At 45.1% G+C, this 25,079-nt stretch overlaps 1 protein-coding gene across 1 annotated transcript in view; it reads right to left on the reverse strand.

Moving 5' to 3' along the window:
* The window catches only part of ppp2r5b (protein phosphatase 2, regulatory subunit B', beta), a 73,738-nt gene that overhangs the window by 19,800 nt on the left and 28,859 nt on the right, over nt 1–25,079 (reverse strand). The window contains exons 3-6 of the mRNA XM_010864831.5: nt 23,253–23,354; nt 19,355–19,447; nt 11,069–11,199; nt 10,782–10,841 (exon numbers count right to left, since the gene is read on the reverse strand). Of these exons, the coding sequence (XP_010863133.1) occupies nt 10,782–10,841; nt 11,069–11,199; nt 19,355–19,447; nt 23,253–23,354 (386 nt within the window). The remainder of the gene's footprint in view (nt 1–10,781; nt 10,842–11,068; nt 11,200–19,354; nt 19,448–23,252; nt 23,355–25,079) is intronic.

A 25,079-nucleotide genomic window follows, 5' to 3' on the forward strand; every position in this document is an offset into this window, starting at 1 on the left:
ACTCATAAAAACGTCCCGTAAATTGCAATCACACTTTCATAGTACCCAAGTACGTAATGCACGTAATCAGTTGACATTTCAACTCCTGTGAATTTGACTCTAGCTTGTGAGATCTAAGCAACTAAATCACACCCCAATTTTAAGGAAGTACTTAAAATAAGCTGTCATCTGTTGCCTTCTATGACTCAAAATCTTTATAGGAAACATTAACAGGGACTGCGGCAAGATCACAATTAAAAGCAATGCATGTCTTTTCTACATTCAGTGATTGACTGATAATTTTCCCTAAAATGTTCACGTTCTATATAATTTAGATGCTTTTCAGTAACTACAAACTATAGACCTGAATTCTTCAGATTTCAATTTTGTTTACTTACCTTAAAGAAGGTATTTAGATTCTTACTCTACTTTTTTTTCTACTTTTTTTTTTATTACCACAAAACTGGCAGTTTCTATTGGTAGCCCAAGTAAATCTTAAATAGAAGGTTGCTGGTCTTTGATCCCATTGTCCTACCATCTTCTAACATGGTGCTCATGTACAATAACTGGTATCTTAGGCTACAGTATAAAACACATAAGATACCCTCTTATCTAGAAAGCTGCAGGGTGTGCAGGCATTTGATCCAACCCTGAATCATGCCCAATCATTTCAAGGTATTGTCTTTTGATATTTAAGCTAATGTGGTTAGAATGCTTTTCAGGTAGGGTCCTGAAAACTGATTCAAGGGCCTCAAAAAAAAAGTTACATTTGTAATGTTAGGCTCAAAATGATCAGGTTTTGGAGAATCTATGAAAAAGCTTGTAGAATATCCTGCTAAGTGCAGATGTAAAGTGGAAACTGTTTTACTATACCTCAAAACACACACACACAGTCAGTGTTTCAGTAATTCTTTACCTGGTCATATGACGTGAAGAATTGTCACATGTTAGAGACATTTCACCCACTGAGACCATTTGTAATGTCTAACATCACACACACTAAAAGTACACTCCTCACCTTTCACAAACGTAAGCTATCAATCTTTGTTATTATTGGAACTGAACTTTGCTCAGGGCTTTGTTGTGTAGTGAGTGGGAGAGGCCAGGATGTTCTTGTCATAACTATCCAAAGGTTAGTCGTTTTCTTTGATAACTGTGACGTCTGCTCCATGTGACACCGCAGCTCCTCTTCCTATCCAGTGTTCCACCTCACCGGTGTACTAACCACTGGCTGGAGAGAGATGGCAGGTCTACACTGGAAATACTGGAATACGCAGGTCTACACTGGAAAGTTAGCTGGTGTTAGGCCTGAGAAGAACCAGGGCATGAGGGTGGTGCTAGACATGACCGGCCTTTAGTCTACAATATGCAGGACACATCTGCATACAATGCATTTGTGCTCTGGTCAGAGATCAACCCCAGATGGGACACAGGAAAATGTTACAAATAGAAGGTTATTTCTTTAATGAGCTGGGGAATGCTCTTGTCAATATTCACAGAAGGCAACGCCTTCCCAGAAACCTAGCCTCTGCAAACATCATCATGGCTTATCGTGCACAGATGACCAGCCCTGCTCCAATTCCCAACCTTACGATCTGTGTGTAACATGTGTGTAACCCTAAACATAGAAGTTGTCACAATGATCATAATATTTATACATATTATTAAGCAAAACATTAAAAAGTATTGGTTAATTTTGTCCATCATAGCAAATATAGATACATTTTGGTTTTGGGATTAAAAATATTATGTTTATCATAAGGTAAATGTGGTCTAAATGGAATACATAATAACAAAAAAAAGTAAATGTTTTAATTTATATGAGTAATGAGTTGGTTATGGATGTCAAACACATTCATTGGGGGCTAAAATATCAATAGTGACTACTGGGTTGTGATTTAACATCCCGGGTCAATTTGACCCGATAACATAATGAGTGTAACCAAAATGTTAACATAACACAACAGTTATGGCTAGAGATTTTCAAAATTTCAACATCAATCAGAGGAAGTCTGTAATTTATGCAGAGCATGGATGTTGTTTGTCAATTCTACTTTTAGAATTTGTTTTGGTGGAAATGCAACTGGCAACAAAATTAATGCTTAGGTAATAAATAATTATAACTTACCACGGTACAAGTTCGGCACTTCTGGGCTTCTTTTTGCTGGGTTTTTGGAGAGGTGCGAGGATGCGGGACGCAAGGAGAGATACTCCAATTTTCACCAACTTGGACCAGCACATAAATTGTACTAACAAGACTACTACTGCTCTGTTAGGAGGGACTTGCAGACAAGTGGTAAGTAAACATGAGATTAATGCCTACTCCCTGAGAAATAAGGCCAAGAAAATGGGAGATTGCTCCCAGAGAAATAAGGCCACACTTTGTCGGTCCCTGGCACAAAAAAAGGTTGGCAACTCAGCTCTACAAAGTGCGTAAACCATTCCCCAAGGGAATATCAATCAGAGACATGTACATATGTCGCTTATCTAATTTACAATATGCCATAGTATTTCCACATTTAAATTCTTGATTCATTAGATTTTTTTATTACTAGGCCCAATAAACCGAATTGCATAAAGCTAACCTAATATCAAAGAGTTATAATATGATTACAGTCAAGGACATTGTTTTTATTTGGTTTCACAAAAAAAAAATCTGTAAAAACTTTGATGAATTACATAGGAAGCTCAATCATCTTCATGGTTCATTATTCATATATACACAGACAGATTATACATTGCAGAGGGGTCGAAAACTTATTTAACTCATTAAAATGCAAATCAATTTATAACATTTTTGACATGCGTTTTTCTGGATTTTTTTTATTGTTATTCTGTCTCTTACTGTTCAAATAAACCTACCATTAAAATCATAGACTGATAATTTCTTTGTCAGTGGGGTAACATACAAAATCAGCAGGGGATCAAATACTTTTTTCCCTAACTGTATGTATCATATTTAGGTTCTCTCATAATAAAACATTTACTTCATGAATAAGAATGCAATTCTATGTTTAGAGGTGAAAATAATTTTGTCCTGCTGTATGTGATCAAAATTGATCAATTATGTCATCAATATCACACGTTTTCATTCTCATTGTTAAGTTAATTCGCATTCATCCACAAGGAGCATGATCTTTAATCTGGGGGTATCACCCATTCAGAGTGATCAGCACCTGCCTGGGTACAAACATCTGCCCAGGATTTGTTCTACTTTAAGATGTGTGAGCTACTACCATACTTAGAAACCAATGGTACAGCACAGTAGTCAGATTTGTATATTTTTCTGTTAGTGTGAAGCAATTTGATTTCAAAAAACGTCAAGGCTAGTTTAATGAATTACATTGGACATCAAGATTTTGATTGCATAGGCCTAGACAAATACCCAGAGCTGTGTCTGACACCACCTGAAGCGAGACCAAGTCAAGACCTAGATCAAAACAAACAAGTCTGAGTCAAGACCAAGATTTGAACTTGATAGACATTTTTTGGAATAAACTGAAAACATTTGTTCATAAGTGGGGCAAGCTGACAAGTAGTGTTTAGCTTGTTATCGCCATCATAACATCTTGGCTCGAGAAACGGAAGATTTTAAACAAACAAATTATTTTTAGACTACTGTATGCTAACAACTCTAAACATCATGGACACTGGAGATCTGAAAGGCCTGGCGTTTGTAGATTAGTGAAAATCCTGTATTTGGTTGCCAAAATATTTTTTTCCTAAATATAGTTTAGGTGTTGAAGCAGAAAATACAGTTTATTATTTTTGCTTGTATACCTTGTGCTTGGTTTTACAGTTTGCCCAAGTCAACAAAGAAAAGCCAATCATAATAAGGATATAATAATTTTGTTTCTCCCAAAACTGAACTCTCATTCTTAAGCTTTATTCAGCGTTGTGCAACGAAAAATAAGGAAGTGAAATGTAATTGAAAGGTAGTTCTGTGCATAGATAATATTGTTCTGTCATTATCTCTTGTTCTCGTCTGACTTAGGAGAGTATAGCCTACGCAGTGGTTTTCAACCTTTTTTTGTGCCAGTGCCTCCCTATCCATTATCCAGGTCCCTTACCGCCTCCAATCAAATCAAATGTAGGCTAATTGCCCTGAACATTAATTATTATTATTATTATTGTCATGATTATTATTGTTGTTGTTATTATTATTATTCTTGTTACTATTGTTATCATCAAAAATCATAAAAAAGCACATAATTGAATGACAGACAACAGATATATTTGTTTCCCAGGGAAACAAACTGCAGCCAATCAGAATCAGCTGGCAATTTAACATTCAAATCTTTAAACAACAGCCAATCAAAAATAACAAACAATGATGGACATCCAGTGGCGCTGTGATTGAAGAAACCGCATAAAACATCTGCTCCGTATAAAACCCACAATAAAAAATGATGTTGAAGAAAAACTACAATGACAATGCAGAGAAAAGAGAGTGAAAAAGGGGCAAACTCTGAACGTGAATCGACAAAGCTATCCGAGTATGAAGCATTGGGGGATGAAATTATGGAATTAAGGATGCTAGCTGAACTGCACAACTTGAGGCAAGAAAATGCAGAGGCAGTCATAGACACAAAATGATCCTTAAACAGATTGGAAGGTAATATCAAATATGCACTAAAGAGGACAACCAAACTGGAACAAAGAAATACCAAACAATATTCATTCTAATGAATTGTTCCAATGGGAAAACAAGCTGGTGCTTATCAAGAGGTAAAAGCAGAAGGATTAACTTTCAAAGTAAATGAATTAAAAACCTTTGAAAGTTAGTGAGAGCCCTGTGCATGATTGTATTGCAGTCATGTCAACAAATCCACTTGTATTGAGTAGTGTTTTAATGTGCGTCTGGATGCTGGACGCTAAGTTGCTTTCAGGGGAAGTCCGACAGTGGAATATCCTTCTTGTATATGTGTAAGCACTGCGATAACAAGACATTCACGGTGTAACCCTCAGAGAAATGTATGTTTTTGAGAGAAATAAACTCTTCCACGGGTAATACCAAGAAAGAGAGCGTCCATTTCCCAGAGTTTACACAGTAAACGCCATGTAGTGAAATGTTATAGATGATACTCTGATGTCCCATTCCTGTGAAGGCAGCACGGAGCTGCGCTACATGACGCTGACAGAAACACTGAAGAGAAGAGTTACGATTCATGTCTCGTCCAGTTGCAGTTGTGTAAACTGGCAGGTTTTAATGTTGCAGACCACTGTTTTTTGCAAGTAGTTGAACCTTTAATGTGACAACTGCGACCTCTGCTGGTTCACCTCCCCCTGCAGTGGGCGGGCCCCAGCGGTCGACGTCACCGGCCTTCTGACACCACCGTCTCATCATTCATTTCACCTGTGTCCCGTTTAGTGCACCTGTTCCTCATCATCGCTGTTTCCCCCCGGTATATATGTTCCCTCTGCTCCCCCTGTCTTTGTGTGTGATTGTCTCCGACTGTGACAAAGAGCTGTGCGACGCTTCGTACTATATATATTGTATATTTCTCCTGGATACCATTAAATATCCTTCTACCACGCCTTCTCCTGCTCCTCCTTGTTCCCAAACCCCGAAGCCGTGACAGAATCACACACCTAAACTACAACAAGGATATGGAGCCTGAAGGAGCCACAGGCGAGGTCGGTGTTGCGGAGGCAGTCCAAGTACACTCAACAATGCTGGCCAGCCTAGGCGCTGCAATGGACAGCGTACTGAAAGCGGTGCAGCGCCTAGAGCTGAGCCAGCGGAACCCCGCAGCACCGGCCGTCTCTACGCCTTCCCAAGCCACGCCGCCCAGCACGGGAGCGATGGCCATTCCGCTACCCAGGGCCTACGACGGGGCGGCGGACCGCTGCCAGGGTTTCCTGCTGCAACTGGACATCGCGCTCCAGGCAATGTATCCTGCGCCGACCGAAGCCCAGAAGATCTCTTCACTCGTCTCCTGCCTGTCCGGGAAAGCCCTGGAGTGGGCCACCGCCGTTTGGAACTTCGAGCAGCCCACCCAGGGCAGCTACGCTGAGTTCACCCGCCGCTTCCGAGTCGTGTTTGACCATCCGCACGAAGGGAGAGAGGCGGGTGAACGACTGTTCCACCTACGGCAGGAGACGAGATCGGCGCAGGAGTTCGCTCTGGAGTTCCGGACCCTGGCAGCGGGATCGGGGTGGAACGAGCGGGCTCTGGTCGACCACTACCGGTGTAGCCTACGCGAGGACGTCCGGAGGGAGCTGGCTTGTCGAGACGTGTCCCTCTCCTTTGACCAACTGGCGGACATCTCCATCCGTCTCGACAACCTGCTAGCTGCCCGAGGACGTCCCGGTAGAGGCCCGCCCGTTCCACCCTGCCAACCCGTCACCGCCGTCCCCGTGGAATTGGGGGCGGCTGCACTGCCGGGCAGACGTCGGGGAGGGCAGGTGCGGAGTGCCTCCAGGGGGCAACGAGGCCGTAATACTGCACCACACCGCACCTCCTTCCCTGAGTCAAGAGGCGACAGGCAGGGCACTTCCGCATCACCCCAGGTAGCACATGCACATTCGCCACTAACCTCTTCCCTCTCTATGTGCACTGTCCCTGTTAGGTTCCCCGGATTTCCGCTGCTTGCCCGGTGTAAGGCGCTGGTAGACTCAGGCGCAGCCGGGAATTTCATGGATAGGTCTTTTGCCCTACGGTCGCACATACCCCTCCAGGACCTTGACACCCCCCTGCCCGTGAGAGCTTTAGACAGCCGGCCACTAGGGTCAGGTCTGGTCACGAGTTGCACTGTTCCCCTCCTCCTGATTACCGACAGCCGACACAGCGAAACCATTACATTCCACATCATCGACTCTCCCACGTTCCCGGTCGTTTTAGGTTTCCCCTGGTTGTCCCTACACGACCCCTTCATCTCCTGGTCTAGTCGACGTCTGTCGGGGTGGTCGCGGAAGTGCCAGGGTAGGTGTTTGGGTGTTTCCGTTGGCTCGACCTCGGTGGAAAGTCCAGACAGTGCGCCCGCCGTGCCCATTCCCCCCGAATACAGGGACTTGGCTACGGTTTTCTCCAAAGCCAAGGCTGCTGTGTTGCCACCACACCGGCTGGGGGATTGTGCGATAGACCTCGTTGACGGAGCCGCACTCCCGAAGGGTCACGTGTATCCACTGTCCCGCACCGAAACGGAGACTATGAACGCCTACGTTACGGAAGCGTTGGAACAGGGCTACATCAGGCCCTCCAAGTCACAGGTCTCCTCGAGTTTCTTTTTTGTGAAAAAGAAGGACGGTGGTTTGCGCCCGTGCATCGATTACCGGGCGCTGAACAAGATCACCATTCCGTTCCGCTACCCTCTCCCTTTGATCTCTGCGGAGGTGGAGAGGATGCACGGGGCCCGCTTTTTCACGAAATTAGACCTCAGGAGTGCCTATAACCTGGTGCGTATCCGGGAAGGAGACGAGTGGAAAACCGCTTTTAGTACCACGTCTGGCCATTACGAGTATTTAGTGATGCCGTACGGGTTGATGAATGCTCCTTCAGTCTTCCAGTCCTTCGTCAACGACGTATTCCGGGACTTGTTGTGCGAAGGAGTGGTAGTGTATATTGATGACATCTTGATATTCACTGCCACCCGCGCCAAACATGTCTCGTTAGTACGCAGAGTGCTGGCTCGACTGCGGGAGCATGACCTGTACGTGAAAGCCGAGAAGTGTCTGTTTTTCCAGTCGTCTGTGTCCTTCCTGGGTTATCGCTTTTCCAGCACAGGTGTGGCTATGGAGGAGCCTCACATTGACGCCGTGCGTAATTGGCCGACCCCAACCACGGTTAAGGACGTGCAACGTTTCTTAGGCTTCTCTAATTACTATAGGAGGTTTATCCGGGGTTTTAGCCAGGTAGCGGCTCCGATCACCTCCCTTCTGAAGGGGGGGGCGACCCGGTTGCGGTGGACCGTGGACGCGGAGCGGGCGTTTGTGGAACTGAAACACCGTTTCACCACCGCTCCGGTCCTGGCCCATCCCGACCCGTCGCTCCAGTTCATCGTGGAGGTGGACGCGTCCGATTGTGGGCTCGGTGCCATCCTCTCCCAACGGACGGGGTGTCGTAACACGCTCCGTCCCTGTGCCTTCTTCTCCCAGAAGCTCAGTGCGGCGGAGCGGAACTACGACATTGGTGATCGTGAGCTGCTGGCCGTGGTTCGAGCTCTGTCGGCGTGGAGGCACTGGTTAGAGGGGGCTAAACACCCTTTCCTCGTCTGGACTGACCACCGGAACCTGGAGTACATGCGGGCAGCGAGGAGGCTGACCCCTCGCCAGGCAAGGTGGGCTATGTTCTTCACCCGGTTTGTGTTTACTCTCACCTACAGGCCGGGGAGTAAGAACGTCGGGGCTGACGCGCTGTCCCGCCAGCATGACACGGAGGAGAGGCCAGTGGATGATGCTCCCGTGCTCCCGGAGTCATGCATCGTGGCACCGGTGGTATGGGAACTGGACGCGGACATCGCCGGAGCGCAGCGCGACGAGCCCTCTCCGCCCACATGCCCTGAGGGCCGTACGTATGTGCCGGCGTCTGTCCGCGACCGCCTCATCTACTGGGCGCATACATCTCCCTCCTCCGGTCATCCTGGCATCGGGCCAACAGTGCGTGCCCTGGCCGGTAAGTACTGGTGGCCCACTTTAGCCAAGGACGTGAGGGTATACGTCTCTTCCTGCTCGGTGTGTGCCCAGAGTAAGGCACCCCGGCACCTACCTGTGGGCAAGTTGCACCCCTTGCCCATTCCACAACGACCATGGTCCCACATTTCTGTTGATTTCTTGACAGATCTCCCCCCTTCCCAGGGCCATACCACCATCCTGGTCGTTGTGGATCGGTTCTCGAAGTCCTGCCGCCTCTTGCCTCTGCCCGGCCTTCCTACTGCCCTGCAGACCGCGGAGGCCCTGTTCACACACGTCTTCCGGCACTATGGGGTGCCCGAGGACATTGTGTCTGACCGGGGTCCCCAATTCACGTCGAGGGTGTGGAAGGCATTTATGCAGCACCTGGGGATCTCGGTCAGCCTGACCTCGGGCTACCATCCCCAGTCCAACGGGCAGGTGGAACGGGTCAATCAAGAAGTGGGTAGGTTCCTCCGGTCCTACTGCCAGGACCGGCCGGGGGAGTGGGCAGAGTTTCTGCCGTGGGCAGAATACGCACTGAATTCTCTGCACCACTCCTCCACGGGCGTGACGCCTTTCCAGTGCGTCCTGGGCTACCAGCCGGTCCTGGCGCCGTGGACGCCGAGCCAGACCGGTACCCCTGCGGTGGACGACTGGTTCCGGCGGGCAGCGGGCACATGGGAGGCAGTACAATCCCGCCTCCGGCTCGCTGTCCGCCGTCAAAAGGCCAATGCAGACCGCCACCGCGGGGAGGCCCCGGTGTATCGGCCGGGCGACCGGGTCTGGCTCTCGTCCAGGGACCTGCCCCTCCGCCTGCCCTGCCGGAAGCTGGCCCCGCGGTTTGTGGGGCCTTTTAAAGTCCTGAGGAGAGTCAACGAGGTAACATATCGGTTACGCCTTCCCCCCGACTACCGTATTAACCCCTCGTTTCATGTGTCTCTCCTCAGGCCGGTGGTGGATGGTCCCCTCCAGGGGTGTGAGGTGCGGGAGGTGCCCCCTCCCCCTCTGGACATCGAGGGGGCCCCGGCGTACTCTGTCCGCTCCATCATTGACTCGAGGCGCCGGGCGGGGGGCCTCCAGTACCTCGTGGAGTGGGAGGGGTACGGCCCGGAGGAGCGGAGCTGGGTTCCGGTGAAGGACGTCCTGGCTCCCGTCCTTGTCCGCGACTTCCATCGGCGTCGGCCGGACCGCCCTGCTCCGCGCCCCCCGGGTCGGCCCCGAGGCCGGCGTCGTCGCGCGGCTGGGGCCGCGCGTCAGGGGGGGGGTACTGTGACAACTGCGACCTCTGCTGGTTCACCTCCCCCTGCAGTGGGCGGGCCCCAGCGGTCGACGTCACCGGCCTTCTGACACCACCGTCTCATCATTCATTTCACCTGTGTCCCGTTTAGTGCACCTGTTCCTCATCATCGCTGTTTCCCCCCGGTATATATGTTCCCTCTGCTCCCCCTGTCTTTGTGTGTGATTGTCTCCGACTGTGACAAAGAGCTGTGCGACGCTTCGTACTATATATATTGTATATTTCTCCTGGATACCATTAAATATCCTTCTACCACGCCTTCTCCTGCTCCTCCTTGTTCCCAAACCCCGAAGCCGTGACATTTAAACTCATATTTTTGTGAATCTTTGGTATAAATTCACCCTAAAACAAATGCCCCGCCGGTTAAAAACAGTCTACTGTCGGTTTTAATTCAATTCGCAAATTGTCATGAGATGCATTCTTCCAACAAACTGTACTCCAAGACCATAATCTAAGCAAATAGCTGTATTATATTATTGTACATTATTTAAGATAATTAAAGTGTTTAAACAAATGGTATTAATTTCTGTGTAGGCTATTTGTTTCTTTATAAAAACATTTCGTAATTATAGCAGTGATGAAGACGCATTTTTTATTTTATTTTATGAAAATCAGTTATTTTAGGAGCTGTAATGTTAGAAACATTGAAAATATTGTGTGCTACTATTAAGAAAATTATTTTCAAGAACAAATAGCATTTTCAGCATTCTAGCTCCCCCATGTGTTTGGAATAGTGTAATCACAGCTAGACGCAATCTACCGCATGTTGATGCAATCTACCTGATCTTACCACGGTAAGAAAATGCTGTAATTAGATGAGCAACATCTGTATTAATTGTGCATAACATAGGGGCCTGCATTGTGTAGTACGTCAATACAAGAAAACACAAACCTGCCCAGGATCTCCAGCAGCTCTGCCACACCATTGAAGTGCTCAGTCTCATAGATGAATCTGGAAGGACAGAAACAGGTCACACTAACATACACACACTAACACACGCTTCTGTGTAAACACGGTTTACTAGATAAATGGGGACAAATAAAATCATTTTTTGCTTTAGTGTTAGGTTTTGGGTAAAAATTCAGATTGAGGTATGAAATTATGTAGGTAAGTTGTATGTGTGTTTGTTTGTTTTATGTGTGAAGCTTGACATTTCAGTATGGTTGAGTGTGAGTTACCTGAGAAAGATATTGTTGATCTGTTTGCGTATGTACGCTCGCAATCCCAGAAGTTTGCCATATACACGATGCAAGATGGTTTTTAGGTATTCTCTCTCCCTCGGATCCTCACTGTCAAACAACTCCAACAGCTGTACTCACACGCAGGCAGGAAGATAAACAGAAAATTACAAAACAGGGGCCATATTCACAAAACATCTTCCTGCTAGGAGGACTCCTAAACAGCACTATAAGATCCTAGCTAAGAGTTTCCACATAAAAAGTTCAGACTAAGGTATAAGATATAAGATAAGTTGGATGTGTGTTGGATGCGTGAATTCAGATAGCATCACAACTTGTGTCCACTGTGAAATATAATGAATTTGCCTGTTTCTATAGTGAAAGAATTAAAAGTATTTGACGGACCATCAGAGCTACACAGTCAAACAATGACACTGTACCGTCACTACGACCACCAAGACATTACTTGGTTATTATGTCACAATTTAATACAATTGATCAAAAGTCTCCAGAAGAAACACTTTGACATCTTAAAGCTTCCACATGTTGTCTTGACATCTAACTATTTTTAACTCTATAACAATGGATCTACAGCATATAGTTAATGGCTCTCTGCAATCAGGCATTTTCCCAACATCTCTAAAAACAGCCACCATTAAGCCTCTATTAAAAAACACTGGATGCATCTATATTGAACAACTACAGACCTGTATGAAAGACCACCATTGGCAGTCATGAATCTGATAGGATTGCTATGATATGCGGAGTTCCCCAGGGATCAGTTCTCGGATCTCTTCTGTTAAATTTCTATATGCTACCTCTGAGCCAAATTCTACAGCACAACAACATTAACTACCATAGCTATACAGATGATACTCAAATATATATGGCTCTCAAAATGCGGCATAATGGCTTCTTAACTGGACTCCCCAAAAAGACTGTAAAACAGCTGCAGCTCATTCAGAATGCTGCTGCAAGAATGTTAACCAGGACCAAGAAAACAGAGTATATCACTTCTTAAATCATGGAACTGGCTTCCAATCAGTTACAGTTCTACTTCGTGAAGCTTTGCCCATAGAGACTTTGCTCCTATTTGTTTACCCCTCTGCCAATAGGCAGTCACTGAAAATGTTTATATGCAAATAACACCTCTCATGGCCATCTGCCCCATGGCTATAAAAGAGGTTCTCACAGTCTGCTCAGTCTCCCTTTTTTTCACAAGAAAGATTTAAGTATGCAGTCTACGGGGATTTCTACTAAGCCAAGGATGGCTTCACCATCTTCAACCGTTGGAGCAGTCCCTGCTAGCCCGGTGCGGCGGTGCTGGTGTAGTGAGCGTTCGACACGCACACACTTTGATTGGGCGTGTTTGGGACCGCTGCATGCTGGCGACTGTGCCAAAGGGGAGTCTGTGTGCACTGCACTGTGCCGTCTTGCCTTTACAGGTGAGGATGGACAGGCTGGCATACTTTGCTGCGGAGGTCCCTCTTGCTGACATCCTCTCTCTCCTCTCTGAGGAGGACTCCTTTCCAGGAGGAGTCGGTGTCAGAGGGAGAGGTGACCGGCCTGGCTACAGCTCCGTTCACCTCCAGAACTGTTCTCCCCTGCTCGGCTGAGGGGGTACGGAGTTGTTCAGACTCTTCCTCTTCAGAGGAGATCGCCCCCCTGAAGGACAGGAGCGTCGACTTCCTGGCGGTGAAGGGGTGCTTCTTCACTGCCATCTCCGCTGCTGCCCGGCGCTTGCACATTCTGATGCCAGTGCCTGCACCTGAAGAGGGAGATAATCTATTTTTCGGGGGCCCCTTTCATGACCCGAGGCACGGTTAAGTCTCACCTCGCCTTCACCACAGTGGCGGAAAAACAGTACGCCTTGTCGATGCGGTCCCTGGCGGCCTGCAACAACGTGGGCCTACAAGGGATGCACCTCGCTGTCTCCGGCGAAGGTGAGTGAGGTGACAAGGGATTCAGCGGCCATTCTCAAGCTCACCCAGTCTAACACTCTCTCGGCTGGCCGGGTGATGGCCACATCAGTGGTGCAGGTCAGGCACCTGTGGCTGGCGCTCACCTCCCTGAAGGAGCCTGAGAAGATGGAGGACACGCTTTTTTTACGGTCGCTGAGGCCCTAGTGAAGAAGAACAGGGAGGAGCGTATCTGGCTTGGTTCCCTTCTGCGTTTGGTGGGGAACTCCTCTGTATTGATAAATAAAGCTAAGTGTGCACCTTATTTATCAGTGAGTGAGCTTATATTGCAGACGGCTGTTGCATGCCCGGGTAGGTTTGATGAGCAGACTTCCTGCACTCAGTCTCTGACTGGGGGTGGTGGTCTCCGACTCCATGAGTCTGTGGCTTCCCCTACTACCGCCATCGAGGTGGCTGGTGTGTGTTGGAGCCCGGGCAGGGTTCTGTTGGGCGAGGAGGAGTTTTCTGCTCGCGCCATTAAGTTATCAGGCCGGTTGTGCTTGACTGCACCGCCTGCTGAAGCCTCTATCTCCATGGTTACCGATGTAACCAATAGGGAGATGAACATCTCGGCCCAGGTCTTCGTCTTCCTTTCGGGTTGGACCCGCCTTGGGCGGGGTGGCTGTTGCGGACGCCCCCCCCCCCCCCCCACGGTGGTCAGGGTTTTCAGAAGTGTACAGTCAATGGCTGACCACAGCTACCCAGCTGCATGCTCGTCCGCTGTCTCTGTTCTACTAGGAGTGGCGTCGTCTATGCACACTGCCGGGCTGGTTGGACAAGACACTGAGGAACGGTTATGCGCTGCAGTTTCACTGGCCGCCTCCCCTGTTCTCAGGAGCTGTGGAAACGGTAATGATGTCTCAAGAAATGGGAGGCGATTCTCGACCTGCGCGTTTTGAAAAAATGCGTGTCAAAGAGGTCGTCGCATGCTCATGACGAAACGTCTCTTGGAGTGCATGCACCCTGGGGATTTTAGCATCAGCATCGACTTGAAGGACGCTTACTTCCATGTCCCAATACTACCTCGCCACAGGAAGTTCCTGTTGTTTGCTTTTCAGGGCTAGTCGTACAAGTACACGCAGATTCTGTTCGGATAAGCGTTGTTCCCCTGCACTTTCACCAAGTGCGTGGAGGAGGCGATGAGGTGTCAAAGGGTCAGAGTTCTGGCCTACCTAGACAAACTTTTGGTTCTGGCACACGCTGCGGAATAGACCCGGGTTCACATGTTCAGGTTGGTGACTCAGCTCCCTCGCTTGGGTTTCACAGTGAACTGGAAAAAGAGCACTCCTCAGCCCAGTCAACTGGTGGTGTTTCTGGGGCTCCAGTTATCCACAGTGTCTATGAGGGCACGCGTGTCCAAAGCATGCAGAGAGGCAACTCTGTGGGCCCTGGACCACGTCTGACAGTTGCATACTGTGTCGGTGTTCTCAGTCATGTCGCTGCTGGGCTTGATATGATCAGCCCATGTGGTGGTTCCGCTGGGCCTGCTGCGCATGCGGGGCCTACAGCGCTGGTTCGCATTTCCCCAGTTGGATCCTGTGCGTCACCGGTGGCGGGTCGTTAAGGTCCTGAGCTCTCTGGAGTCAGACCTCGCATACTGGAGTGACCCGCGCAGGCTGCTACATGGGGTTCCCATGGGCATAGTGTCGGTTCGGGTCCCAGTCTTTACGGACGCATCCCTAACGGACTGGGGCAGGATGTGCCGGGGCAGGACGTGCCGGTCATACTCAGTCAGAGAGTTGTGGTCTCTGTCGGATCTTTGCCCACTGGCGCAAGGACGCGGGGGTTGACCCCCTTTGTTGTGACGTGGGCAGTGCCCTGTCATTCTTGTAGTGTCTGTTGGATCAGCAAAGATCCCCTGGCACGATCAAGGTGTATGCATGTGCGATCTTGGCGTGTCATGATGGGTTCAATGGAGTCTATCTTTAGTTATCCCTTGGTGAAATGTTTTTTGGCTGGGTCCCGCCGTCTCCGGCTGGTGGCTCGGCGGACGTTGCCGCAGTGGTATTTGGTATTTCTGGGGGTGCTGGGTGACGTGCTGTTCGAACCTATTGATCAGATACCGTTGAGGATGCTGTCCCATAAGACGGCACTCTTGATGGCTCAGTGACCTTTGTGCGCTGTAGACGCAGCCTGGCTGTCTCGCCATAAACTACGATGGTGTTGCTCCCTAATCCAGCCTTTCTGCCTAAGGTGATCAAGTCGTTGTTTCGTTCCATGAAAATGGTATTGTGGGCGTTTTCTCTCCCTCCCCATGCGGGAAAGAGGGAGGAGAGCTTATCAGCCCACATCGTCTGTGCCCGGTGCGCGCTTTGGCACAGTATGTGCAGCTCTTTGTGTGTCACAGAGGCTTCAAGGTGGGCCAGCCGTTGGCGAAACAGCGTCTGTCTCACTGGTTCTGTGAGCCGATTGATCTAACCTACATATCACGTGGCACTCCTACACCTAGGGGGTTTGGGGCGCACTCCATGCATGGGGTGGCGGTCTCGGCATCCCTGTTCAGGGGCGTGGGGGTGGAGGACATTTGCGCTGCTGCATCTTGGGGGAGGCCTTCGCATTTGGCCGTTGAAAGGCTGGGACGTTGCATTTGACATGGTTCCGTCCGTTGCTCCAGTTTGCCTGTGTGACTTTTTGGTCGGACACTTGCATTGTGAGTGCTTGAGCGTCTGCTTGTGTTTTTTGGGCTGGCCTCGGACACTCCAGTTCAGTTTTTACTGATTGAGGAGATACCAGATGGGTTGGTGCCGTGTGTGCATTTATCAGTGCGCAAATGTATGTGCCCATGGTTGAGCGAAATGGAAGCGACTCTGATAGTTGGTCTTCCGTGCCTGAGCCGTCCTTTTGGACACTTGTCTCGTTGGTGACCGGCAGGGAGTACATCTTGGGCTTTTCCCTAAACCAATAGGACTGAAGCACCTATGGGCAAAGCTTCACGAAGTAGAACAATAGTTACTTTCGTAACTCCAGTTCTATGAGTGGAGCGTCGCCCACAGGGTTCATACCCAGACCGGTCTCTGACTGCTTTTCTTGTGAAGAAAGGTATGTTGGGAGACTGAGCAGAGTGTGAGAACCTCTTTTATAGCCATGGGGCAGATGGCCATGAGAGGTGTGATTTGCATATAAAAAATGTCAGTGACTGCCTACTGGCAGAGGGGTAAACCAATAGGAGATGAGCCCCTATGGGCGACACTCCACTCATAGAACTGGAGTTACAAAAGTAAATATTGAATAGATTTTGAAGTGGTGCCTTTAGTCTATAAATCACTGAATGGTTTATGCCCTGAATATATTTCTGATATGTTTGAAGAGTATAAACCGAGTAGGGCTCTTAGATCCATGAACACAGATCAGCGAAGCCGCATTTAACAGTTATGCTGCACACAACTGGAATGATCTGCCAGAAGATCTTAGACGTGCCCCAAACATATTCATTTTTAAATCCAGGTTAAAAACACTTCTTTCACAAGCCTATGTCTGAGAACTTAAACTTAACCACACTGTTAGCCTTACAGCTTTTATAGCTCCCTTGTGGAATCTACTACGGAGTCTACCAGTTATGATTTTATTTTGTTTTTATTCTATTTCTATTTTCATATTTCTCTTTTTCTTTGTAAAGCCCATTAGATTGCTCCTATGTATGAATTGTTCTATATAAATAAACTTTCTTGCTTGATAAATCTCTTCACAAAGCTGTTTTATTGTTTTTATTGTAGCATTTGTTTTTATTCTATTGTATTTTTATATTTCTCTTTTTCTTTGTAAAGACCATTAGATTGCTCCTATGTATGAATTGTTCTTTATAAATAAACTTTCTTACTTGATAAAACCTATTCACAAAGCTGTTAAGGCCAACTTTTAATAAGGTATGGGGAGAAGTCTTAAGCTGAGAGAAAGGGTGGGGTTGATCCCATTGCTATGGATGAGGTTGTGTTCCATGAACAAGCTTGCTTACTATGCCCAAAGTGATTGGCTGATAGGGGAGGGGGTTCTGTCATTGTTACGATGTAATATTCTACTGACAGATGACAGAGATATACCTAGTTCATCTGTGCTGTATAACTGCATTTTCCATGTGGCCAAGTAGCATATACCTTGATGTCTTATGTTATTGGGTTGTTTCTGTTTGTTGGTGAAGTGACAGCATCCCTGACTAGCTCTACTATAATCATAATACCCTTACGATTAAGGCGGTTCCTTGTTAAAAGCCCAGTATCAACAAATGTTTCTAAAAGGTCAACCTGATTACAAGGCAGATTGCTGCAGGCAGCCATTTTAGATTTGTTTTTTACTTGGTCTCAGTGACATAGGAATCCTTTTGATCACCCCTAACGTTTCCCAGATTTAGGAGCTGGTTTTAGCACATAACGCTTTGTGAAATACACTTAGACCAAACATTTTGGAGTCCTAACATTAGGACTGACATGCATTTCTTTTAAAGAGTTACTCCTAAATCAGCAAGTTAGAAGCTACTTTTAGCCTTAAGATGTTTTGTGAATACAGCCCCAGATAGTCTGAGTAAAATACAGTGTAAACAACACATATCAGCTCATGTTAAACCAGAAAAGGAACCAGGCAGGCCTAGTTCAGCTGGCACGCAATTAAAAGTGATAAAAGTTATATATACATTTGCTCAGTGTCAGTATAGCATCTCGAAATTAGATCATTTTGTCACGCAATAACATCACACCAAGTTTGAATATTTCACTAGACACCATTAAGCATTGTGTTAAATTGACTAATGTTTCTTACTAAATTTACCTACACCACTAATAAAATCTATGAAATGTATGGCTTTTGCCACTGGCCGTTTTAACAGCTTATTAGCCAGGTCTGCATCTCTAACCACTACGCTATTTAACAATGGGTAGCAAGTCAGTCACTCAGTAGGTGACATTCGCTTTTCTTGGCTGGCTCCGTTTACATGGCCAGACAAAAACCAAAACTTCTGGAATCGGATTAATTAATTTTGTGCAAGATATGTGCTACATAAATTTGCCAAAACATAGCCTACATGTATGACCTGGGATTTCTATTAGACATTAAACTGTTGATAAAACTGCCTGTTGCACAGCATCCTGGATCCTAGAGCATCCTTGCTTTCCAGATTGCTGTTGGGGAGGGTATGAGAAGTCCTGTAGGGGGAATGTTTCCCTCTGGCTAGGATCAAAATTGTAAAGCCATAGAGTAATGTAAAGGAATCAAGGGGTGTTAACACACATTGAAAACATTACAAAACATTTAGTCTCAGCCAATTAAAATAATTCTGCATCTGCTGCATCTGATTAAAGGCTAGCTAGCTTTTCCCTTTATCTCAGCTTGTATATTTAGCCCCATGCTAATGTCAGCAGATTAAACAAATTGTTCTTCCAGCCAATGAAAAGCATACAATTTTTTCCCACAATCCCAATCCCACAAGCGGGCTAAATGTAAACCTTAAAATTCAATGTTACTTTGTTCATGTGTAGAATGACAATTTGCATGATCATGGCATTAATTTGGGCCAGCCCAATTTAAATTAGACACATTTTTCTCAGAACACATGTTCCAAAGCTACATCCTGCCATGATTAAAATATATTTCTCAATACCTCTGGAAAACAGTTGCGGATGCATGTCAGTTTGGAAAGCCATTACCTTTTTATTGGGGCGCACTCCATGCACCAGTATTATTGTGCATTTTGGACATCCGGCTATTTGGATGTGAATAAATGTATAATAAAGCTATATTATACTGATAGATACAGGTGCAGAAAAGGCTATTATAGAGTTAGGTTACTTTTTCAAATATAACTCATTGATTTTCTGATACTGATAGCAAGAGTCTTCCTCCATGATTCAAGTTCTCTGGACTCAGGAAAAACAAAAATGAACTGCAATAGTATCACTTGCAGGATGATACTAGGATATTAAGGATAGCAGTGTCTCACATCATTTCAAAAATAAATCTAAAAGCCCACCTTTTCACTGAGTACCTAAAATAGTTTAACTGCCACCACTTTTGTCTGTTGCCTTTTGTAAACTTTGCTTATTATGTTAATTATTTGTATGGTCTTCCTTCCAGCACTGACTATTGCCAATGAATAACTTACTGATTAGAATGCAGTAATTACTACGGTGTGGTTGTTTCACCTAGCTTAAAAGGTATACACTTACTCTTAGTTACTCTGGTTATGACTGTCTGCTTAAACGGCAAAACATTTAAATGTTAATTATAAAAATAAATGTATACTTTCACGGCAGTAAAGAAATAAAAAACCTACTTTTGTCAAAAATAAATAGTACAACATTCTTGTGATCATGTCAATTATGTGTAAAAAAATGAATTTTACCTGGAGAACAAATTTCTGGTCAACATAACGTTTCGCCATAGAGGGCTGAAAGTCTGGGCTCTCCAGGAAACGCAGAAAGAACTCATATACCAACTGAAAACAGGCACACAGAACACACAAATCGCACACAATCATACAGACAGAACAAAGGGTTAAGACAGAGGGTAATTCATGGAATAATCCTCACAGATTTAGATCTAATGAGTGTTACTATAATTGTATAACTGCATGTACAGTTGGGTCCAAAAAGATGAGTACCCTTGAAAAAGATAAGCAAAAATGTCCACAATAATAATAGAAATCATTGTAAGAAGAATTTCAAATTTTTCTTTCAAAATATTATTTAATACCCATACAATAATCTTTTTATAAGTGGAAAATGTACACTCACCTAAAGGATTATTAGGAACACCATACTAAAACTGTGTTTGACCCCCTTTTGCCTTCAGAACTGCCTTAATTCTACGTGGCATTGATTCAACAAGGTGCTGAAAGCATTCTTTAGAAATGTTGGCCCATATTGATAGGATAGCATCTTGCAGTTGATGGAGATTTGTGGGATGCACATCCAGGGCACGAAGCTCCCGTTCCACCACATCCCAAAGATGCTCTATTGGGTTGAGATCTGGTGACTGTGGGGGCCATTTCAGTACAGTGAACTCATTGTCATGTTCAAGAAACCAATTTGAAATGATTCGAGCTTTGTGACATGGTGCATTATCCTGCTGGAAGTAGCCATCAGAGGATGGGTACATGGTGGTCATAAAGGGATGGACATGGTCAGAAACAATGCTCAGGTAGGCCGTGGCATTTAAACAATGCCCAATTGGCACTAAGGGGCCTAAAGTATGCCAAGAAAACATCCCCCACACCATTACACCACCACCACCACCAGCTCTTCTATCAGCTTGAATCAGTCTGCCCATTCTCCTCTGACCATCTAGCATCAACAAGGCATTTTCGCCCACAGGACTGCCGCATACTGGATGTTTTTCCCTTTTCACACCATTCTTTGTAAACCCTAGAAATGGTTGTGCGTGAAAATCCCAGTAACTGAGCAGATTGTGAAATACTCAGACCGGCCCGTCTGGCACCAACAACCATGCCACGCTCAAAATTGCTTAAATCACCTTTCTTTCCTATTCTGACATTCAGTTTGGAGTTCAGGAGATAGTCTTGACCAGGACCACACCCCTAAATGCATTGAAGCAACTGCCATGTGATTGGTTGATTAGATAATTGCATTAATGAGAAATTGAAAAGGTGTTCCTAATAATCCTTTAGGTGAGTGTAAATCTGTGAAAAATAAATAATATTTTCTTTTTTTTTAATCAACTTGATGTTAAAAATCATTCATATGAATGTAACACTTTAATAATGTTTCCAAGAAAAAAATTGTCACAAACAAATAATTATTTAATTCAACAACATGTGTGACACAAAAAACTAATATTAGGCTATTCTATTTAGATGAGAGCCTTTGTGCAAATTGCAATCAAAATTCTAATAATTCCTTATGCTTTTCCAACATTTTATTTAGCCAAACTCTAGGAAAAACAGCTACTTCTACAGTACAATGCCAAGTGGTAGTACTGATAAACCAACACTGTAGAATCCTCCAGCATCATTGAAATCTCCAGTTTGGCAGCATTTTGGCTTTCTGGAAGACTACAACAGTGATGGACAGACACCTGTTGAACATTAACTGTATGTCGCCATTGCTTGTTGTAAGTAGCCTACGCAGCTTCTAACACCTCAAATATGTTGACATTTGGTGTCTCAACCCAGGTACACATACACTACACGGTCAAAACTATGTGGACACCCCTACTAATTATTGAGCTCACGTGTTTTAGACCCATTGCTCACAGGTGCATGAAGTTCAGCACATAGCCATGAAAACTCCTTAGACAAACATTGGCAGTACAATGGGTCATACTGAAGAGCTCAGTGACTCTAATCGTGGCACTGTCATAGGATGCCACCTTTCCCACAAGTCAGTTTGTGTAATTTCTGCCCTACTAGATCTGCCCTGGTCAACTGTAGGTGCTATAATTAAGAAGTGGAAGCATCTAGGAGCAACAACAGCCCAGCCACAAAATAGTAGACCACGCAAACTCACAGAGCGGGTCCACCGAGTGCTGAAGTGTGTAGCACGTAATAATCCAGCATCACTCACCATAGAGTTCCAAACTGCTTCTGGAAGCAACATCAGTACAATAACTGTGTATGGGGAGCGGCACAAAATGGGTTTCCATGTCAAGCAGCTGTACACAAGCCTGACATCAACATGCGCAATGCCAAGCATCAGCTAGAGTGGTGTAAAGCACGTCGCCACTGGACTCTGGAGCAGTGGAAACGTGTTCTCTGGAATGAAACATGGAAACGTGTTCTCATTCTTCACTATCTGATGGATGAATCTGGGTGTGGTGGATGCCAGGAGAAAGCTACCTACAGGAATGAATAATGCCTACTGTTCTTAATGCTTCAGAATACAAATACATTTTAGACATTTGGGCGCTTCTAACTTTGTGGCAACAGTTTGGGGAATGCCCTTTCCTCTTCCAGCATGAATCTGACCCTGTGCACAAAGTGGAGTCCGTAAAGACATGGTTCGACGAGGTTGGTGTGGAATAACCTGCACATAGGTCTGACCTCAACCCCCTGAACAACATTGGGATGAATTGGAATGGTGATTGCGAGCATCAGTGCCTGACCTCACAAACGCTCTTTTGGATGAATGGGCACAAATTCCCACAGAAACACTCTTCAGAAAAGTGGCAGCTGTAATAGCTGCAAAGACGGGGAGGTTAACTCCTTATTTATGTCCATGTTTTTTTTTTTTTTTATGGGATGTCCAAGGTCATATAGGTGTGATGGTCAGGTGTCCACTCATTTTTGGCCATATAGTGTATATATCCGGAGCAACATGAAAACGCAAAGAAACAACACAACTTTGGCTCCCCAATGCACTCAAGCAGCCCTTGGCAAACTAATTTAAAAATCAATGGGTGTTCATATCGTAGCAGATATGCATCCGTACTCTGTACGAGAACAGATGGTTTTAGCACCTTCTAAGCTAATCAAGCTATATTAAAAATATCCCCCTCGTAACAATTTCAGCAAAAACCTATTACCCACAGATGCTTGTAAAACAATGTTTTGGCCATGTTTAAGTGTTGTATCTTTTGCCAAATAAAACTACTCTTCAGTAAGTGTTGACAATACATTTTTGCTGTAAAATGCACCAAACCATTACCCTCAAACAGCAATAAGTACCTTTGGTTTGTTGGGTTAGGGGTATCATTGCCTCCCTAGGTGGAATTTTATTTTCATATATTTTCATACTAATAAAAAATAAATCTGGACACTTTTTCAGTATCATTTGGGACTACTTTTAGTTGGCATTTCCCCCCCCCCAACCTCTGCCCAGTAGTTATCCACTGGTGCTTTTCCACAGCATGATACCGGCTCAACTCTACTCGCCTCGACTCCACCCGCTTTGTGAGCTTTTCCATTGCATGTTACTTGCATGGTGGTGGGAGTGTCATGGTCTGGGGCTGCATGAGTGCTGCCAGCACTGCGGAGCTACAGGTCATTGAGGGAACTCGGATCGCTTGGAACCTTGATGAAGCAGGTACTAAAAAAAGTATCTGGTACCAGGTACCATCCCAACTTTTGGCCAGTGGAAAAGCAAAAAAGGCGAGCCAAGTCAAGCTGGTACTATGCAGTGGAAAATCTCCCAAAATGGGTAGAGTGAAGATGAGGCGAGTAGAGTTGAGCCGGTACCATGCAGTAGAAAAGCGCCATTAAATGAGAGGCCTCCAAAATCTCAATTTTCCCCTGGTGTGTGTCTGCGTGTTTGTATGTGTGTGTGGGCATGTGTTTGTCTACATACCTGTAGATGCGGCCAGGACGCCTCCAGAGTGGGTTCATCCTCCTCGGGGTCAAACTCTGGATTCTCACTTGGGGGTAACGTTCTGAAGATATTCACTGAGATCTAAAAAACAAACAGAAAGAGATTAAAGGAGGGATAAAGACAGAGAAGAGAGGTAAGAGATGGAGGTGTGGAATAGAGAAATGGAGGTATGGAACAATGAGAGTGTAGAGTGAAAGAAATAAGAGGGAAGGAGGGGTGGAGGTATAGAATTAAAAGAGGAGAGGGTGGAAAGAGAATAAAAAATAAGAACCTCAAACAGAAAATAACCTAGGCATCCCTTCCTCTATCACATTCCGCAAACACATCCACAATTGAGTTAGCAGGTGTCCAACCTTAACGCAAGAAGTGAGAGTGTGACGTGACAAGGCAGTGCTGTACAAGTATACATCTGTCCAACCCAGGTAATGCTGTATCATTGCTGTGGCACGATCAGGATGTGAACCACTGGCTACAGTCACGCAGTTGTACTACAAAGCAACATAGACCATGTTGGGCCCATACAAAATTCTTCACTTACAATATGTTTTTAATGTTTGTATAAAACACTGTTTTGTTCTGTCCCATATAGATGGAAATACATTATTTTCAGTTCTTCTCAAGGCATTAATTTAACTTATTCAAGTGGGTGGTGTTCCTAAATTCCTGTTAATGATAGTCCTGGTGTCATGTCAGACCAGAAAATCAGTAGTAATCAGAAGTTGAATCACCGGGACAAATTGTGAAGAAAATGTAGTTCCTTAACAAAGAGATCGCCTTAATGGCACTGCCCATATTGACATGGATTGCATAAGTATTCACACACCTCCCAAGGATGTTTGCATATTTTTGTTTTCTGTCACTGATCTACAAAAACTATAAAACATTTTTGGTTTTAGAAAAGTCTAAGTATTCATCTCAGTTGCTATGACACACTTAACAAACTGATGCTGCAGCCAATAGCATTCAGACATCACATCATTAGTTGAATAGAGTCCACCTGTGTAAACGATAAGTGTCATGATCTCAGATTAAACACAAACCAGATTATGGCAAATCGCATATCCAAAAAATTACACCACAGAGTTTAACGGGATACTTTGACCATTATGCTTACTCTGAGTTGTTCTTGAAGGCCCATAGAGTAATTTATAACAACAAGCCATTATTCACCTCTGTCCCAGCCTGGAATTTGCATTATTTGCAATGTCAAAATTCATGAATAGAAACTGTGCGTCCCAAGCCACAAAAGCTGCATTCATGAATGAATAATGAGGTGAGAAAAACTTTGGAATGATGTTCCAAGATGTTATGGTTATGTAAACCAGGTATTTTTATGAGTAGTTATTGTCCTTTGGAAAAGTTGCACAAAGAATTCCATTTATTGCAACATTGATGTCAAGCAACAAGTAGATGTTGACAAGAAGCATTAATTCTGCATTCAGTATTTTTCATAATCATCAATTATGACAATATTCAGATTTGCAAGGAAATATTTAGTCATCCACCGTGTGTGCAGTATTTATATTATGGCAACAACTGCATCAACTTAAATGTTTCCTGTTTTATTGGAAGTTTATAATAACCAATAAAAAAAACATTCAGTCTGTGCAGAGTGAAATTTACAGTTTATGTAGTTCGATGATTGAGAATCTTTGTGAATTTATATATCGAATTCCGATATAAATGCATCTGTGATTTTCAACAACGATTGAGAAAAAGTGTTACTGAAAATGTAAATTTAGCCCCAGTATCTACCAGAGCAAAACGCCATTTCATGTCATTAGCATACTAATCGTCCCTATTAGC

The sequence above is a fragment of the Esox lucius genome, chromosome 24 (genome assembly GCF_011004845.1).
Source record: "Esox lucius isolate fEsoLuc1 chromosome 24, fEsoLuc1.pri, whole genome shotgun sequence".
Lineage (NCBI taxonomy): Eukaryota > Metazoa > Chordata > Actinopteri > Esociformes > Esocidae > Esox > Esox lucius.